At 45.1% G+C, this 20045-nt stretch overlaps 1 protein-coding gene across 1 annotated transcript in view; it reads left to right on the top strand.

The window, feature by feature from the left end:
- Positions 1–13380, top strand: part of EEPD1 (endonuclease/exonuclease/phosphatase family domain containing 1) — a 61765-nt gene extending 48385 nt beyond the window's left edge. The window contains exons 3-7 of the mRNA XM_088064164.1: positions 449–559; positions 3867–4001; positions 5359–5491; positions 12581–12775; positions 12882–13380. Of these exons, the coding sequence (XP_087920290.1) occupies positions 449–559; positions 3867–4001; positions 5359–5491; positions 12581–12775; positions 12882–13081 (774 nt within the window). The 3' untranslated portion in view covers positions 13082–13380. The remainder of the gene's footprint in view (positions 1–448; positions 560–3866; positions 4002–5358; positions 5492–12580; positions 12776–12881) is intronic.
- Positions 13381–20045: the final 6665 nt, after the last annotated feature.

Genomic DNA, 20045 nt, shown 5'->3' with positions numbered 1-20045 from the left:
GCCTACACCCTTCCTCTCATGTCGTGCCAGTGGCTGTGTTGCTGGAGTGGGGCCAGCCACGCTATGGGGGCCTACTGCCCCCAGGAGGATTCAGCAGCTGTTTGTGAAGCCCCAAGCAGAGGTGGGATGTGGTGGAGGCAGCACAGAGGAAAGCCCTCTCCAATCAAACAAGTAGCTCTGGAGGAAAAGAAAAGGGTCTGAGGGATAAATGTTCTACTTGTAGCATTTGCAGAGTTATTTTAGTTTTTATTTATCTCCAAGTCAGAGGTGAGTCAGCCTGGGATGTGGCTCAGACCACCTCCTTTGCAAGCCTTCAGGGAAGGAGGGAGCACAGCCTGTGCTCTACTGTGCCTCTTAGCAGAGCTTTACTACACACTTTTTTTTGCAATTTTTTTTTTTTAAACCCTCCAAGTTGATGTTACTTTTTTCCCCTTTCCTCTCTCTCTAGTTTTGTATGGAGCTGAACCAGCCGACGCTGCCAAACATCCGCAAGTGGAAGGGCCCTAGAGGATGTTGGAAGGGTGTTGTTTCCGAAAAACCCTCAGGCCAGCTACACAAGGTACATTAATCCCAAAGTCTGAACTTTGGCTTTGCTTTTCCACCCCCCGCCCCCCCTCTCCAACCAAGGACATATTTTGAATGTTTAAGGCAACGCTTTTTGCAAATCCTTTTTGGCAAGGTTTGCATTTCATGTTTTTTAAGCTGACTGTTCCTATAGCTTTTAATTTGACTGTGTTTAATTTATGTTAGGGAAGAATTGTGATGCACTTGTAAGGAGGAAGATATGTGCAGGTATTTGGGGGAGGTGGATAAAAGCAGTACAGATACATAGATGAAAACCCATGCATTTGGACAAGGTAAGAGTCCTGAGTTTTTGCCCTGGCAGGCTGTAGTACTTCTGACATTTTTTGTACAAGTCACCTGAGCTTGCTCCCTGGTGCTGCACGGGCTGGCATTTGGAAGGGCTTCCCAATTTCCTACTATTTTCCCAGTTTGCATGTGAAGAGCCCACAGAGGGGCCCTGCAGCCTGCCGTCCTCACCTGGAAGAGTTTACCTTGTGTATTCCCCAGACTCCTCAACACAGGTATTTAAAATGCTGTGGACTCCATTTGAAATCTGTACTGTTCTGCACTGTGCTTTTCCCTGCAGCATCTTCTGCTCTGGGAAGATATATATATATATAGATATATATATATATATATGTACTGCAGGGAGGTACAGATTTTTTAAGGTGGTGACAGCTGCACCTGCCTACCCTTGACAGTATTCAAGGTACAGCTGCACTGGGCTGGACAGCCCTAGCAGTGCCCAAAAGCAGTTTCTCCCAAGGGAGAAACTCCTCTTTTTCACCCTTAAGGGTGCCAATGAATTTTCAGAGCAGTGTCTTCCTTGAACCTGTTGATGCTGAATAGGATCATTCTTGTGGTGCAGTTATTGCAGTGTGGATGTTGTTGTGGGTAGAAGCAGGATCTGAGACCTGTCATGTAACAAGTAGTGCCTGTCAGCACATGGGGCAGTCTTCAACAATCTATTGATCCAGAATGATCTATTCTGAGCACTGTTGTTACTGAACAACAGTGCAGTTCTGTCCTATAGCCATGCTGCGTAGAACCCACACTTCTTTATTTTGGCTTTTCCAAATCAGTTGCATCACCATTCACTGGTTTTGGACTGATGTTTTGGGAGGTGCAGCTCCTTTTATTTATTGCCCTTCTGGGAAAAACCCAAGAATGAGGGAAAAAATAAACCCAAACAAACCAAAACCCACCATCTGAGCAGTGCAAGGATTGTACTCTAGCTATACAGACACAGGGGGTCAAGAAGGGTCTGGAAAGATACAGAGTGTCTGAATGTGTCTATAGTTTTCTACAATTCACACTTAATTGTGGTGCAGAGTGCAAATGCCCTTCAGGACATTTTTATTCCTGGCTGGAGTTTCCCTTTGGGATCTCTTGTTAGACCAGATCATTAAAACACTGAATATAAATAGTTGTGTGAAACTGTCAAAGTTGTTCCCTCCACTTTTTCTTTTTTTACCAGGAACTATTAATAAATATCTCAGAATTCCTATGTTAAATTCAGAGTCTTTAGTCAGTTCTTTCTTGAGCTGTACTTCCAAAGATAACAATGACAGCTTTGACTACAGGCTGAGTAAATAAAAATAATCATTCACCTTGTTTTACAGATAGGGATATAAGGATGAGTGGTTCCCAAAATTAGGGGAGAAATGTGCAGCTAAACTAAGAATAGAAATTGAATCTACTTGACTCTTCCTTTTAGCTGCTTTAACAGAAATCTGGCTGAGCTGGGAACCCTCCACTAAAATAAAAAGTCTCTTCCATTCCTGGGGCTAGTTAGTGGGTCTATGAGGTTTGAGAACTGTGTAAACAAATGCAGTGAGGTAATGCAGTGTAACCCCAAGAACACAGCATCTTTGACACCAGCTGATTTTGGGATGGTCTGTAGGGCTAAATAACCCAAAATGGTGGATGGTGCTTTTGGCTGGTACTTCCATACGTTCTGTGCATTTCAACCAGGCAATGACTTGTGACTGCCATGTTGATATGAAGTCTGGAGCCTGGAAATAGCCAACAGCTGTTTCAAAGTTTTATTCTTCCACACCTTTTCCCGTAGCAGTTTTTAGACCTTAGGCTCCCTACTTGTGGAATACTTTTGTCAGTATTTTAAAGGTGAGTTATCAAAAGAGCTACCAAAGAATTTTAACCAACCTTAATCCTTTCAAGGCTCTTGGGAAATCATTGGAGCAGTTAACACTTTTTTATTGCACCTGACATGGAGAAAAAACTCTTCCTTGCAATGGATTTAACTGTGATTTGCTAAGGGAAGTGGGTTTAAATGATGCCAAGGAAAATGGTGTCTGGGTGATGAGAGAAGAGGCTGACAGTCTTTGAATTAGATACTGCTGCTGGTGAGACCATTGTAGACAGCTTTCTGAAAATGCCAATTCCACGTCATGAAGTAATCAAAAAAAAAAACCCATTCAGGATCATAGAAGCAGAGCTGAAAGGAGCAGAGCTGAGCATGAAACATTCAAGCTGGAAAAGAGACAGAAAAATTGACAGGGCTGAGAGGTCTAGACCAGATTTCAGGCCAAGAGACTGAAGGTGCCTGGTTATTTTTAGCTTGCGGGTGAAAAAAGTCTGTGAGATGGTGTCAAGCCTGGAGAGCAGGAGCAGCTGTGCACAGCACCATCTACTGCAAGCCCCAGCAGTCACCCAGTGAGACCTCAAAGCACCAAACTCATGGCTAGACAACTAATCATGTGGGTAATGAGCTGCCTTGTTCCTGACCATGCTCAGAGGTATCCAGTGCCTTGTCTGGAGTAGGAGGAAAGAGGACCTCATCAACCCAAACACGCACGCGAGAGGCAGCGTCCTTCACCCCTGCAGTGCTCCTGAACATGCTCTGCCTGTAGAAGATAAAACAGATTATTAAATCCTTGGCTTTACTGGAGCAGTGCTGCAATTAACTGGGTGTCCAATAGCCAGTGTGCAGGTGTGAGGGGCTGTTGAGTAGCAGAGTGATGTGTGTTTCAGCTTGGCACACTCACTCTTCGGTGAAGTCAGTGGAGCTTCCCAGGAAGCATTCCTCCCACATCTGGTGGGAGTTTTGGCAGGGGTGAGATGAAGAAGCCTATCCACTGGTCCTCTGTATCTTCCTCTGATAGCCCAGGAAGCTGTTTCTCCTTTATGCATGGGCACATCAAATTTGGCTTCCTGCCCTCAGCAGACACCACACCTAGATATAGATATAGATATAAGTATGTGTGGGGCTACATTTGGGCAGAATGTTTTGTTTTTACCATTTTGTGAATGGCATTTCCCTTTTTCTTTTTTAATTCTAGGGAGTTGAATATTCTGGCTTCCTCTGGGATACAACAGCTGGTATTGAGCTGAAAGATGCCTCATCTCAGGAGACTGCACAGACTAATGGCAACGGGAGGCATTCATATCCTCATCCGTATCTTGCACATTTCAAGGTGACTGCCACAGTGCCAGTCCAGCTTTGCAGAACTTTTACTAAAAAGAATTAATAAAAATAATTTAATAAATAAATAAATTTATTATAAAGAAATACATTATTAATATAATTTAAGTAATAAAGTATTTTAAATAATAACAAATAAATAAAAAATATAATAAATAATAATTACTACTAAATAAATATTATATTTATAATAATAATCAGTAATAAAATAAAAATAATTTAATAAAAATAATTTGGCTAAGATGAAAAGAGACACAACCTTCTCAGATAAAAATTTGCATGTGCCTCTGACCCTTCTCATTACTGTTTTATGGCTAGATTATGATAGGTGCTTAATGCACCTTAATACATGTGGTGGTTCACCACAGTCAGTCCTTTCCCTTGCTCCTGAGGGAGCAAACCCTGCTGCAAGGGCGTATTTGAGAACCTGAGGGTCAGTGGATCCTCAATAGCAGCCAGGCCACGGGGCTGGGATTCTTATCAGTGCCATAAAGAGGGATGAGTGCAGGGAGAATGGAGATGGATTATATATATATGTGTATGTACGAGTATGTGTGTATAAAAGGCACAGTGCTCCAGTGAGACTTGGGCTGGCCTATCTTATGTTGCTGTCACACTTCAGAATTTCCATTTTAAAGCTTTTTCACTAGGGCCAAACCTATCTAAAAGAACATCATCACTTTTGGAACCAGTTCTTGAGCATATGCTGAAGCAAACATATAAGCAGAGAGCCCATCTCCACACAGGCTGTAATGAGAGGGTCCAGTTTAGGGACCTTGACATCTCTGGTAATGCTTTGAGAGAAGCATTAATCAGACAATTATTAATAAATAAAATATTAGTAATTAATTGATCATACAAATAGGTCTAAGTGATTCCCAGGAGGTGAACAGGAGATTGCAGGGAGCCAACAGCTCCTTTCAAGGTATATTAATTTTCTTGGTTAGTCTCTTTGACAAGCTGGGGCTAATCACAAGACAGTAGTAATTAGCCCTTGTAATGACCATGACATTATTTGTAGCTTATTAACAACTGGTTTTGCATAAACTGATTTTCATAAGCAGCTGACTTCCTTCTGCAACTGTGGTGAAAGGAAGCTGTTTGCTAATGCAAACCAGTTTCCCCAGAACTGAGAGGGTATGAGGTTACTGCAGACAAAGCTGCAAAATGCAGATGCCTCCCTCCTCCTCCTCCCTGCACTGAGACACACCAAGACACATATCCAGCAGTGTGAGTCCTACTGCCCCAGATTTACTACTGAAAGTACTGGGAACTGGCACGTGTGGTTTTGCGTTGTGCCTTTCCATTCCCCACGTGCACGGCATTGATTTCTCCTCCTGCCCCCCCAGGTTGGAATGAATGATCTGACCATGGTTAACCTTCACCTGGCCTTGCCACCCTCAGCAGGGGAGAACACCGGCAAGAACCACGACAGTCACAAACTGGCAGCCTGTGCGCAGAGTTTGCAGGAGACTCTGAAAGGTAAGGCAAGGTTTTTCCTGCCAGCTATCATGTGCACACTGTCTAAGTCAAACTAATTTTTAAAAGACTAAACTTTGTCTCAGTGAGCATTTCAGAAATACCCTTATCAGCCCCTTGTCTTTACCCATGTTTGCATGATGCATGGTGTGACAAATGTGTTTTTCCCTTGCTCATTGTATTACGGTCTTTCCTAATTAACACAAACGGCACAGGAGATCCTGATGCCTTTGACACCATTTTTTCAAATTAAGTTCCTTCTGTTTTATGCTGCTGTAACAGCAAGTTCTGCCAAAGGAAAGAAAAGACACTAGAGTTGAGACCCTATTTTAAGTGCTTTGTGGAAATTACACCTACCTGATATCAGAGCAAAGCTTAATTATTTTTTTCTTCCAAGAGAAATACGTTCTATATATTTAATTTTTGGATAACTGGAAGTTCTTTGGAAAGCCCAATGCAAATTTGCAGATGTCTGCTAATGAGAAAAGAGACCAAATCCTGCTTTGGTACCTGGATGTAATATGTAGAATAATTTTGTTGATTTCAGATAAGTTGCTCTGGCTTTACACCAGGATGGAATGATGTCAGAATTTAGACCTGAGCTTGAGCAATGAAATAGGCAGCTGAATTTCTTTACTTCATTTCTGTGAATTTGCTTTTTTCTTTGAAGCTTGCAAATTATGTTTCACTTCCGGTGAAGCAGAACAAAGTGGTTTAGATCCTAAACGTTGCTGATATTGTTGTAGGAACAGAAAAAGCCTAGCCCTTTGTTTACTGCTTAAGAAAGATGTGAAAGGCTTGCAAGGTTATTCGCTTGATGATTTTCAACTTGGCCCAGCTCAGCAAGGTTGGTCACTTGGAAGCATTAATATCCCTCTTGTATTACTCAAGAGGTATTTGCAGTTTTTCTGAATGTTCTATTGTTGTTCCTTCTGAGCTGCAGAAGCCACTCAGAGCTATTTTAAGTGCTACTGATTTAAGTATTTGTCCACGTACTTTAAAATTGGAAAGGATGAAGGTAAACAGAGGGATCATTTGTTCAATCCCCAGAGACTGAACTGAAACATGGGATAAATGTGTAGCTCTTCTGAAGTCAACTGAGCTGCACTTCCACTGCATCTAAATTTAGACTGTTGGTGTTCTCTTTATTTCATGTTTCAGTTTTCATATGGTAGGCACGTTACTGGAGCATGCTTGTTCCTGGCTTAGTCTTTCACAAAAGAAGAAATTCAGATTCCTCCAAACTTGTGGGATGCAGGTGTGGTCTTCTAAGGAAATGGTAGTGCACACATGTGGCTTTGAAGTACTGAATTGCCCTGCCAAAATGAATTTTATGCTTAAAATTACCATCATCCTTCAATTTCTTCCAAATTAGTCCACAAAGTATGGGCAGTAAGAACTGATTTGTCTGTGGGTACTGCAGTAAATTTGAGTTTCTGTTCCCATTTTGCTAGCAGACGCCTATTCTATTATCTTTTATTCTTACTAAGAGGCATGTGGGCATTTGAGGAACATTGTTTACTATCCACAGCCTCCCTTAATGAAGGGCATAGTATCCCCATATTTCACCCATTAGATTGGTGGGTCCAGGTTCCTTTTTCCCTCTCTTTTTTACCTTTCATCAGTACTGGAGAGATGCAGTGGCTGCTCATAGCTAACTCTTTGCAGCAGCTCTTCTGTCTTCTCTCAAGAACTCCACCAGTTTGTCTCCAGTGTGGTGACCATGGACAGCACACAGATGTTATCCTGGATGTCGTGGTAGTGGCTGGACCCAAGAACCAGGGTGCTGGGTGGATTGAGAGAGTCCTGAGGAGAACAATTGCAAGTGCTGGTGGATGAGAGGCTGGACATGACCCAGCCATGTGCACTTACAACCCACAGTCAGCCTCATCCTGGGCTGCATCCAGAGCAGCATGGGCAGCAGGGCGAGGGAGGGGATTCTGCCTCCCTGATCTGCTCCCAAGTGACCACACCTGGAGAGCTGCATCCAGCTCTGGGATCCCCAACACAGGAAGGACAGGGACCTGTTAGAACAAGTCCACAGAAGGGTTGTGAAGATGATCAGAGGGCTAGAACACCACTCCTGTAAAAAAAGGCTGAGGTATCTGAGGTTGTTCAGTCTGAAGAAGACTTATCTTATAGCAGTCTTCCAGCACCTGAAAGCCTATGAGAGAGCTGAAGAGGGACTTTTTTACGAGAACATGTAGTGATGGAACAAGGGGGAATGGCCTTTAAACTGAAAGATGGTAGGTTTAGATTAGATATTAGGAAGAAATTCTTTATTGTGAGGGTGGTGAAGCACTGGTGCAAGTTGCCCAGAGCAGCTGTGGATGCTTCTCCTTTGCTGTATTCAAGGTCAAGTTGACCTGGTCTAGTGGGAGGTGTCCCTACCCATGGCAGGGGGTGATCTTTAAAGGTCCTTTCCAGCACAAACCATTCTGCAATTTTGTGATACCTTCTCCCACGTGGCTTGGCCATATTCCATGGGTTACCCATGCACCAAGCACTGGGCTTGCACGACTCCTGGTAAGACTTCTTAGTAGCCAATGTAACATCACATCCTTCTCATCATATGTGTGTTACTCTGTCCAGGAAGAATTTGAGCATTTAAGAGTCTGTTTAATTCATGAGGGAAATCATTCAGGGCATGGTAAAATCAGGGAGTGTGTCCTACAGATGTCCCCTTGGCCTGCCATGAAGCAAAGGAGGGTTTCCCAGTTCCTGCAGAAAGGCAGATTTCAACACTGCAGACCTTCTGCAGGCACTGTCATTCCCTCAGCTGATTGTCTTGGCAGACCAGAGCTCAGCCACTGCAGCAGAGGGCTGAGTCAAGGTTCTGCTTTGCTTTGCTGGCCAAGAGCCACCCACAGGCACTGCCAAAATTCACCAGTGCTTTAGTGAATTTGAAGATTTGCAAACAGACCAGACTTATTTTTTCACCTGAGGAGTTCTCCATTGGCAAGGGCATGGTTGGTTGGGGCCCAGAGGGTGTGAATGTGTGTGTGAGCACTGCTGAGAGGTCATGAGCAGGACACGTGCCTGGCTGCTGGGGGCTTTATGCCACCACGTCCCAACAGATGGAGGCTCTGGGTCCTTGTGGACAGTGCAGTCTGTGTCAGGGACCTTTGCAGCAGAAGATTGGTTGTTAAGAGAGCTCCTGCTGCTCTGTCTGTTGGAGGAGGAGGAGGACCAGATTGCCTTGGCCGAGGAGCCTCAGGCTCCTGAGGAGCAGAATCAAGCCCCACCAGTCTTAAACTAATTTCCTCCAAAAGAGGAAAATCACAGCACAGCACCAGTAGCATTGTCTTAATTTTCTGTTTTTCTCTCCATCTGATTGTAACTGTGGGCATCATGATTGCAGTTTCTGACCAGTTATCATTATGAGCAAGGACATGATTTCTTCCAGAACTTTTGCTAAGTTTGGCTGAGAGCCATTGGGGCTTACCCATGAGACCCCTGAGAGCTGGAGCTGCTGTGGGAAGCTCTGCTCCCTGCCTCTGCTGAGAGACCCAGGAGTGCCCAGTTAGACAGAGTCACGCACTTGGGAGGATCCAGGCTGGTTCACTTCCTTCCCTCTCGTGGCTGGTCTGTTTGGCTCAAGACAAGACACAAAACTGCAGTGCTGGCGTGCATGATATTGTTGTTGCAGGAGGTGGCAGGGCTGAGAATGAGCCAGGACAAGGGGAAATGAAGTTGGTGGCTGTCTAGAAAACTGGTTGCTTGCTCTTCCTTGCTTAGCAGAAGGCTGCCTGATGTATTCCCCACTCTTTTGTAGTCTGAGGAGCTCCAGAAGCTCCTGTCAGAGGGGAACCAAAAGCACTCCTTTCTCTCCCCAATGGCAATTTGGGTTTCAGTTCTTTAACATGCTCCAGCCCATTCTGTCTGTCAACTTTATGCTTTGTTATGATTTTATGCTTAGTTAATCTGCATCCAAAAGTTTAAATTCCCTCTCTGGGCAGTCAGCTGCAGGCTGACTTCTTACCTCCCTCCAAGCATGCATCCAAGTGTTGGATCTTTTATCCTCTGCTATTTCTAACCTCTCCAGAATGGACAGTTAAAAATTTCAGTCAGTAAAAATTGTCACTTGTCAGGTGGGGTTTTTTTCATAGACTTTTCATGTCAGGGAGGTAGTCTTCAATGTTTGCTAAAAGAAGCATGAGTAGTTTAGGAGAGAATAGGTTTTGTGCATAATCAAGGTACTGTTATTAAGATCCCAGCTTGTCTGTCATTTTTAAACACCAAGGATGTGCTCCAGAGGTTTCTGTAGTGGTCTTTTCCCAGATAGGTTGGAGATGAAAGCATGGAAGGAGCCAAGTGCTGCCTGGGCTGTCGAGCAAGTGTTAGCACTGGAGCACCAAAGTTACATTTCAAGCTTCTTGGTCCTGGCAAGCAAGAGATCTTGTAAGCAAAGATCATGATCTTTGTTATGAGATGCATGCACAACCACCAGCTCATAGCAGGCACAATCATCCCATTAGACAAGGACTTATTTTTCTTTTGGGTTCTGATGTAGCTTAAAATGACTAAGGTTCAGATTCAGGTGGGTTTTTTTCCTTCAAAGGTGGGAAGACTGCTGTCATGAATGCTTTATAGAATAATACTTAAACTTCCTGTTATTTACAATGTGATTTGTGACTTACAAAGGGTAGAGAAACCATAAATAATTTCACTAACTATTCATTGCCCCTCTGCATCTTAGCAAGCACCATGTTTTGAAGTATTTGTAAGTCATATGCCCTCAGTCTTGCTTGCTCTCTTGGCCTTTCCCTATTCATCGTTCCTGCACTGCAAGACAGGAGTGGAATAGATTTTGTTGAGCTTGTGCTCCCTCTCCTGGATGGCGACTTCTACAGCAACAGCAAAAAAACGAGGAGGTTTATCCAGAGCGCTGAGTATGGTAGAGAAAGTGTCCACTCCATCCCTTCTCACACCAATCCCAGGAAAGAAAAAGCTTATAGGCTCTTCATAGATCTCTCCTCTGAAGTCCGCTTTGGGATAAGTTTTTTTGTGCGTTTGTGCCTCCTTCAGCCTCTTTCTCCAGTGGCAAGCAGTGACATGGAAGCATCTCTGGTCAGCTGTCACCATTCCTCCTTTGTCTTCTCAGACATTTCTGGCAGTGGTTTGAGATGGGCACAGAGGCGTGTGCTTTGTCCTTTTATCCCAGGGCACAGGTGGGATGTCTGCATCCACATCTTTGGGGCTAGGAGAGCACACATTGTGGATATGAAATTAGGGTCTGGAGTTTCTATTCTCCCTCATTAGGGTTGGAAACAAAATGTATCAGAAGTAATTTTCTGTTCCAAGTTGAGCAGTATCCCTTCAGTCAGCCAGGCAAAAGAAAGTTGCTGTAGTCAGGTAGTGCCTGTGTGGTTTCTCAATTAATTGTCTGCAGGCTTGCAGACTGCTCCTTTGTCCTGTTCCTTGGGATTTTTTTTAATGCAGAGGTTAGAATAATGAGCACTGCACTTTGGGCACTGTGGTATATACCAGCATAAGGCTGTGTCTTTCTGGGTTCCTCACAAAAGTGTCCTTGACTCTTAAAGAAAATCTATTTTAAAAAATGTCTACATAAGCCAGTAGATGTTTCTTGCAGAAAAAAAAAAAACAAACCAAACAAAAAAATTAAAAAGAAAATATTACAAAGACACAGATTTATAAAAACCCCTGAGACTAAAACTTGCTTGTCTCTGAGTTTGTCACTAAAGGAGTAGTAAGGAAAATGCACCAATATTTGGGCTTCACTAAAGCTGTTGGTACTGTCTCTCACAGTATCTTTCTGGACAAAACATCCAGCACACAGCTGGATAACCATGTTACATGATGGGTGAGCAAATAGGTCACAGATCAGGCACAAAAAATTACAGTGAATGGGTGACATCAGGCTGGCATCTGGTCACTAGTGGGATTCTGCAGGGCTCCATCCTTGGCCCAGTTCTCTTCAACATCTTTGGTAATGGACATGGGACTTGAAGGAGTACTAAGTTTGAAAACAACACTAAATTGTGAGAAGCTGCCAACTCCCTTGAGGGCAGACAGGTCCTGCAGAGAGACTTCAAATTGGAGAGATGGAAAACTCACCAGTCATGAAGTTTAACAAGGGCAAGCTCTGGATTGTGCACCTGGGATGGGGCAACCCTGGCTGTGTGCACAGACTGGGGAATGAGAGGCTGGAAAGCCGTGCTGTGGAAAGGATCCTGGGGGTTCTGGTCCATGGCAAGTGGAACATGAGTCAGCAGTGCCCTGGCAGCCAGGAGGGCCAAGTGTGTCCTGCCTTCATCAGGGACAGCATCACCAGCTGGGCAAGGGAGGGGATTGTCCTGCTCTGAGCTGGGGCTGCCTCACCTCGAGTGCTGGGGGCAGTTTTGGGTGACACAATATAAAAAACTTCAAGCTGTTAGAGAGTGTCCAGAGGAGAGGCCATGAGGATGGTGAAGGGCCTTGAGGGGAAGCTGTATGAGGAGTGGCTGAGGTCACTTGGTCTGTTCAGCCTGGAGGAGACTGAGAGGAGATCTCATTGTGATCTTCAGCATCCTCAAGAGGGGAAGAGGAGGGGCATGTACTGGTATCTTCACTTTTGTGCCCAGTGACAGGACCTGCGGGAATGGTCTGAAGCTGAATTCAGAGGAGGTTTAGGTTGGGTATTAGGAAGAAGTTCCTCACCCAGAGAGGCTGGGGACAGACTCCCCAGAGAAATGATCACAGCACAAAGCCTGCCTGTGTCCAATAAGTGCTTTGACAGTACTCTTAGGCATATGATGTGACTCTTGGGGTGTCCTGAGCAGGACCAAGAGTTGGACTTGATGACCCTTATGAGTCCCTTCCAACTCTGCATTTTCTATGATTCTATAAGAAATGAGATTATATTTAAAAACAAGCATCAAATGTATACTGGCTGGTTTTATTGTCATGAAGAGAATGGTCATGAGTAAATAGTCAGTGAAAAAGGCTTTAAACAGCATTTCTTTTGGGAGTTCAGAGTACAATCACTTTGTTTATTCAGTATTTGTATTTTTCCTCTTTCCATTAATCCTCTTGCCCTTGAGTGATGGATATCTATTCCTCCCATTCTTTTCTATTTTTCATGCTTTCTAGGAGAAAAAGATGTAATAATCCTTGGAGATTTTAACCAGGCCCCAGACAGCAGTGACCATGACATCCTGAGGAAGGAGAAGTTTCACCACCTGGTCCCTTCCAGCACCTTCACCAACATCAGCACAAAGAACCCACAAGGGTCCAAGTCGCTGGATAACATCTGGATCAGTCGGAGCTTGAAAAAGGTTTTCACAGGTAGAGTTGCTTGAGTGAAGTGGTGCAATCTTCAGTTGGGTTAGCCTCGCATCTCCGGTTTGGCCAATATCACTTAACGTTTTCCCTGTGACTCTCTTTGATGCAGGCCACTGGGCTGTTGTGCGAGAAGGGCTTACAAACCCATGGATCCCCGATAACTGGTCCTGGGGCGGCGTGGCTTCAGAGCACTGCCCCGTGCTCGCTGAATTTTACCTGGAAAAGGACTGGAGCAGGAAGGAGGTGACGCGGAACGGGAACGGCGTGACGGTTGAACGCAACGACTCCCACACTAAGCACGAACGATGACGTGAACTTGAGGCTGTCTCTTCTGCCACCCAGGGAAGGCTCTGGTCACTCGCAGCTCCAAGGCAGAGCAGGACTGCCTTCCCCTCCCTCTCCTTCCTGCTCTCCTCCCTGCACCTAGAAAGCATCAGCACTTGATTTTGGTGGTCCTGGCTTTGTGCCCCTCATGGACAGTTCTGGACGGAGTCTCATGGCCACAGAACAATCTGCAACTTTTTCCAGGGACACAGTGGACATTTCCACACCTGGAGATTTGGATGAGAATTGTACAGAAAATAAAGTGTACTTTTAATACTGGAAAAGCTCTTTGCTAAAATGCAGCTGAGCAGGGTTTTGCTGGGAGGGGGAGGGGGAAGTGATGGTTATTTTCCTTTGCCTGTTTGTAAATTGAGGTAATAAGAGAGGTCCCAGAAAGAGAGGCACTGTGGGCATCCTTGGCAAGTCTCAAATGACATTCAACACTTGCAAAAGCTGCTGGAGCTGGTCCCTATGTGAGTCCTGAATGGTTCCTCTGCCCCAGCCTGGAGAGACACTATTCCTCTGCAGCCCCATGTAGGCACCTCTCATCCTTTCTTTCCTCCTTCCTTATGCTCCTGGCAGGGTCATTTTGCCACAGAATAGCTTCCTGGAACTTGACTTTGTCTTTTTGTTTGGTGCAACGTTCAGTATTGGGTTTTCTTCCTGCACAGTAGTTTTCAGGAGCTGGGAAAGCACCAACTTGTCCCTCTGCAAAGCCAGGTCCACTTCACCAGTGCCCTTTGCCTTGCTCCCTGTTGGGGATCTCACAGGAGCAGCCCTTGTCCTCTGGCCCTGCAGCTGGCATCAGTGAGATGCAGCCATGAGTCTTTGTGTAGGAGCTGGTGTTCTGCATCGTGGAGAAACAGGCCATGCATCCTGGAGGTCTACAGATGAGCCCATATTCATGTGATCTCTGCAGGGGCTGGCCTGCATGATGCACTGGCCTCTGCTTGTTTACTTTTCTAGGAGGTTTCAGTTTCTCCCTCTGGCAGACCAGGATGCAGTTAATGCACCCCTTTCCTGAGCCTTGCTGCTACATAAGCCTGGTTCACTCACCACAACAGGGGGTCCAAATACAGCATGGGGTCGTCCTGCATATGGCAGGGATGGGGGCTGCTTCCAAGGAGGTTTGGGTTCTGTGCATGTCCTGGGTGGGGGCACTTCAGTCAGCACCCTGCCACGGCAGTGCCAGGAACGGAGCATTGAATTTGCCACCTACATGAGACTTTTCATGCAGCAATGACCTAGAAGGGAAACATATCAGGACTTGAGAATTTGCAAAAGAAATAGGTTGAGTGTGAAAGGCACTGAGCTGCCCACTAACCCAGTGCCTGCTGCTCTGGGCTGCAGATGACCACATATTTTGCTGCTGAGAGGAAAATTCTCTGTTGCGGCTCACTACTCTTGACAGCAGTGCCACACCAAAGGAGATGTTGTAACTGAGGGTTTTAGAGCAAAACAGTATCATATTCTTGCAGTATTTTTATTACTTTAACTTTCTGAGATATCACCTCGTTTCTAACACCTCAATAACAACTAATTTTTCAACAACTAAATAAATTCCCGTGCAAACACACACAGTTGAACAGCTCTTCTGTCTGTATGCAAAACTAAACCCAGAAAAAGGTGGCATAGCCTGGGGGTGACTCTCAGACTGAGGGAGATTTCAAGGATGTTTCAAGAGGTTAAGTGAATGACTAAGAACAGAGCATCAGACCAAAAATGTACCTTTAGGTCATTAAAGAAACTAGCCAAAGACCTTGGCTCCAGCTTTCATTCTCGATCCTTGCTGCAACTTTGTCCTTTTCAATCAGGCACAGTTTTGCTGTTCTCTTTTAATTTGAGCAGCACCAGATTCCCCAAGAAACTCTGACTGGATACCAGCGAAATATAGGTGAGGATGCAATAGAGTTGCCTTAGGCAAATGAATATTACATAATTACGTAAGGTGTGAGGCAGTAAAATTCCCAAGGACACTCTCTTGTACCACCTAGTATTTCCCTGCTATAAATATGTTTGGAGGCTTAAATCATTTTATAGCTCTAGAAATAAAACTTGGAAAGGCCAGATTCCATTTATTCTGTGGGTGTAAATAAGTGCAGAGGCATCAAAGCCTAGAGAAGCAGCTGTAGCCTCCTGAGCAGTGCTCACAGGTGCTACAGGGGCCCTTGCTTTGGCTCAAGAGTTTCCAGGGGCTGCCAGTGTGGGAAATGAGCTGAGCCCCCTTCATAACCTATGTGTGAGCTGTAGGGAAAGTTACTGAGGCTGGTCCGTAGCCCAGAGGTTCCTCAGCCCAGTGGAGATCTCTGGAAAGGTGGTTGCTTGGTGGATAAAAAGATGCCTTGGGATAAGATGGGAGGATGATGAAGGAATTAGATACCTACAGGTGGAATTGTCTTGCATGGAGCATCTGTATGAGGTATGTGCCTGCTTACTCCATTTTGGCAGTCAGCTGTGCCTCACTGAGGTCTTGCCAGTTTTAAAAAGCTTGCTTTGTTTGCTTTGTTTCTGACAACCCTGGAGGAGGATGAGGTGGTTGTGAGTCTGATGGATTTTGGAGCTCCCAAGAACATCTGTTGTGCTATGGTTGTTCAGAAGCTACTTTAGGTGGCTGTGTTCCTCCTGACTAGCAATTTAATTTCAATATTTATTTATTTTATTTCCCAGTGGAAGCTCTGGCTGTGGCTTCAGTGCCCAGGCAGTGCCAAGGAAGGCAGGGGTACAGACGCAGTGAGCCTTTCCTGCAGAAGGGCGGATACACCTTGCACATCTTGGGGTCCACTCAGGAGCCCAAATTTTGTGAGGCAGCGTCCTGCTTCATTAGTGATGTCACCAACAGCTACAGGCTGATTTGGTCCTGGTTTATTTTCTTGTAAGGCCATATATCTCACCTCTGCACAGTGAAGGTTGGTGAAAATCTTTCCTGCCCACTTTATGTGGACCCTGGGCTGCTTCCATACAACAAAGTGCTGCCTCCTGTCTCCTGCTGACACGTGCCAGCCTCAGACCTCCCCTGGCCAGGGGACATGGTGACAGCTGATGCACAGCCCATGGTCCCTGCGGTGGCTGTGGTTGGGCAGACCACATGGTGGTGGCTTCTGCAGGGGGCTCACTCCTCCTTCTGGCAGGACAGGTGGCTCCTGGAAGGACACATTTGAGTTTCTATCTTTTAGCATCTTCTGGAAAAAGCTTAAAGCAGCACCCAGCTCACCAAGGCTGAGGGGGCCATGTCTAGCATTTGCCCTCTGCAGCTCACAATGAAAGCTTTTATTTTCAGCTAAATTATTTGCCTTTCCTATTTGCTCTGACCCATTTGCTTCATGGGGAAAGCCTCTGCTTGCTTAAAAGAACTTGGCAAATGTCCATTTGGTCACTTGGCTTTGCAGTGTAGTTGCACTGCAGTGTTGCAAGCATATAAAAAAAGAGGTATCATATAGAAGGGTTTGCAGAGTTGCTAAAAATCTCTGAGGAGCAAACACAAGGAAATAACTGTCCTGGAGATGAGCTTCCAAGAACCAGGTTGTGGCAGCAGGAAGTTGATAAATCCTGGTGCAGCACGCTGGAGTGGAGGCTTGGCTGTACAAGTTAATCAGCCTTGGTCTTGGCACTCTTTAAACCCTAAGGAGACCCAGTGCTCGGTGTTCCTAGCAAATGACAGAAAAGAGTCAGTCCAGGGGGCTTCAAGGTTTTCCTAGACATCTAAATGCTGTCTTCTGCCATCGAGTTGATTTTTGATTTTAAACCTGGTGTCTTGATGGAGCATGCTGGCCACAGGCAGGAGACAGATGCGATGGGAAGCAGAGCTCCCAGGTCAGCAGCTGCTGCTCGCTGGGAGCATGTCTGGTCATAAATTTAAGCACTCAGAAATTAGGTGGAAATGTCACATATTTAGGTTATGAGCTTTTCCTTAGCTGCAGGTAGCAAGGCAAAGGCATGCAGGCATTTCCTGGTTGCTGACTTTAACACTTTTGTACAGAGTTTCTAGATGGGAAAAACTTTATAGGAGGCTTATGTTCCTTGTTTTTCCTAAGCAAAATGCAAAGTTCTTCCCCATGCAAGGAATCCCACTGACTGTGAATCAGGGCTCTTGTGGGAAACAGCCTGCAGCAGCATTTTTCATCCCCAGAAGGTATGCAGCAGCAGGTTTCTGTGAGCTGGCTGCTCTCAGGGTGACTGGAGGGCCATGCCAGCAGACTGCACAGCTCTCACTGTCACCACTCAGCAGTTCTGGGATGCATCCCACATTCCACAGAGCAGGACAAGACCACAATTGCAGACAGAGCCCTTGTCTGGTTACCTGTCTTTTAGGTTTTTAAGCCCTAAGTAATTTTTACCTCACTATCTGTAGGTAAAAAAGCTTCTTTGTAAAATTGAACTAGGTAAAAGGATTTAGGTACTTTAGCTAAAAGGATTTAGTAGGTACCCTAAAGTACCTACAAGTTAGGTGTACACTTAGGAAATATGTTGCTGGATGACCCTTTGATGACCCATCCTTCTGGCCCAAATCAGATCTTCCCAGCCTGAGGGATGTCCAAGTCTCTCTTCATCAGCTGTGTGAAAGGCCTCATTTAAAAAGGGAAAAAAATGGAATGTGCACAGACCTGAACTGCAACATTGCTCAAACTTAGTGTGAAAACACAAGGAGCACCAGGGTCTCAGAGGACTTTCCCACCAGATTTTAGGGAGTGTTCTTCCTTCAGACCTCCTTACTTCCCTCTCTATGGAAAGGCTGCCTTGCAGCTGAGCGGTCACTTTACCTCCCCCCATTCTTACTGCCTGAAGTTCTCAGCAGGCTCCCACAAAGGTCACTCCTACATGCACCTTGGTACCCTTGCACACCCTCCTTTGATTCCTTCAGATATTGTTCCTTTTTCTGACCAAGGGTGCTGGGAGCTGGAGGAGTGTGGGCTAGAGAGACTGGGAAATGGGGAAGGACAGAGATGAGACAACAGATTGGAGGAGTGAATTGCCACTGGAGGCTTCTCCACGTGGTCTTGTGTGTCTGGTGACATATCTTGTCCATGCCTAGAAAAGCTTCTTGGCTGAAAAATATATAGGAAGATCAAAAATACGGGGGAACTTTGCTTCAAAATACTGCCAGGAGGAGAGGAAGAAGAGGTTGACTTACAGATCACCTGTGGCTTTTTAGGGGGTGGGAGTGAATTTACTTTTTAGGCTCTGAGAGGCATGATATGATAGTGAATATATTCCTTAGATAAAAAGGAATGTGAAGAACTAGGATTAAAAGAAAACAGTCTGATGGATGAGTGCCAGAGACCAGGACAAAAGTCAAACAAGACAGAAATAAGCCAGTAAGCTGGAGAAAACAGCCTGACAGGTGTCTTGCTTGGAATGTGCCACAGGATGGAAATTTGTCCCAAAAGTATAAATGTGAGACCCTCCAAGTGTCCTTTTCAAGGCACTGCTGGGACAGGGTCTGAACATGAGCCCAGCTCTGCTGTACGGGAATAGCTGTGAAGGGGAATTGCACAGATCCAGTGCAGAGCCCTGCAGGGAGGTGTCCATCTCACTCTGACCCTGTGGGATGGCAGGAATACCGTGGCTTCCTGCCAGCCCCTCCTGTGCCACCATCTGTGTTTCTCCTGCCACCAACTTTTTTAGGAATTTTTTTCAGGAATTCTTTCAAGACCATGTCTATACAACCTGACCCTGCTCACTCATGAGGGCCTCGTCTGTGGGTCTCTACCTCTGCTCTTTCCTTCTTCACACTGTGGCCAGTGCAGCTCCAGTTCAGGCTCAGTTTCTTCACTTCCTTTTTCTAAAGAGCTGAAATAATCCTGTACTTCACCTTGCTTCCCCATAGACACCTCAGAAAAGATGTTTAAAGTGTGTCAGAGGCACTGTGTGACTGAGGAAGATACAAAATATTTCAGCAGGGGCATAAAAAATTAATTTGGATAACTTTAATGGGAAGGGTAAGGCTATGCCTTGAAAGGTAATCCTGATGACATCTTTCTGCAATGGAATCAGTGTAAATGAACGGGTTTAAAATTCAGTATCCAGATTTTCTGGATTTAATCTAATATAGACCTTGAGAAGTCCATAAATGTTCAGCAAAGCCAGAATAGAGTCTCTCTTCTGTATCTTAAAGGCAGAAAAACTCATTTTAAAGTGCATACTGAAAAAACCCTAACTTAATTTTGTGTTAATATATTATTAAAAGTATTAAAACACTTTAAAATCGCTATTCCCTTAAAAAAAAACCAAATTGAACAGACCAAGGAAATAAATAAATAACAAAAAAAACCCAAACAAACCCAAACAAAAGAATTGTTCCAGATATTTCCTTTTGCCTTTCTCTTGGCTTAGACAAGTTCTCTCTCAACTTCCACTCTGACTCATGGGGTGCCAGATTTCCATCCTGGTTTCCAGAATAAACTATTTCCATCTTTCCCTCCTTTCAGAGAACCTTGGTGCTTAAGTTGCTTCTCAAGCTGCTGGCAGGGCATCCAGCTTCACAAGCCTGGCACTTGAGTGCTGCAAAAAGACTTTCAGAGCTGCACTGGTCCTGCAGGTCACCTGTAACAAATGTGAGACTTATTCAGTACTGAAATACACCTGGCCCAGTGATGGGTGAGCACTGTGTTTCACCCTACTGATGCCATCTGGGATGCACAGGGCAAGGGAGAACAGTGGTAGTTTGGGAGCCTATGAAGGGAGCAGATTTTGTGTTTTCCAAACTTTCTAGCAAGGGAAAGAGAATGTGGTGTGATAATACTTAGCAGTCTTGCAAGGCAAATTAGCAATTGGCTTTTAAAATATTTCCATTAAAAAGAACCCCCAACCCTTGAATGTTATCCTTACTTTCTCGTGAGGGAGCTGAGCCATAAGGAGATAAGGGGACTCCCTGGAGATAAGTAAGGACTTTATAATGTGAGAGGGGGTGGGGAGCACTGTAATGAAGCAGCAGGGAAGGGGGGTTTTGGGG

The sequence above is a fragment of the Pseudopodoces humilis genome, chromosome 1 (genome assembly GCF_049639895.1).
Source record: "Pseudopodoces humilis isolate 2021_Gansu_Grassland_sample_001 chromosome 1, ASM4963989v1, whole genome shotgun sequence".
NCBI classification, from domain to species: domain Eukaryota; kingdom Metazoa; phylum Chordata; class Aves; order Passeriformes; family Paridae; genus Pseudopodoces; species Pseudopodoces humilis.
This window is presented reverse-complemented; position numbering and strand designations above follow the sequence as displayed.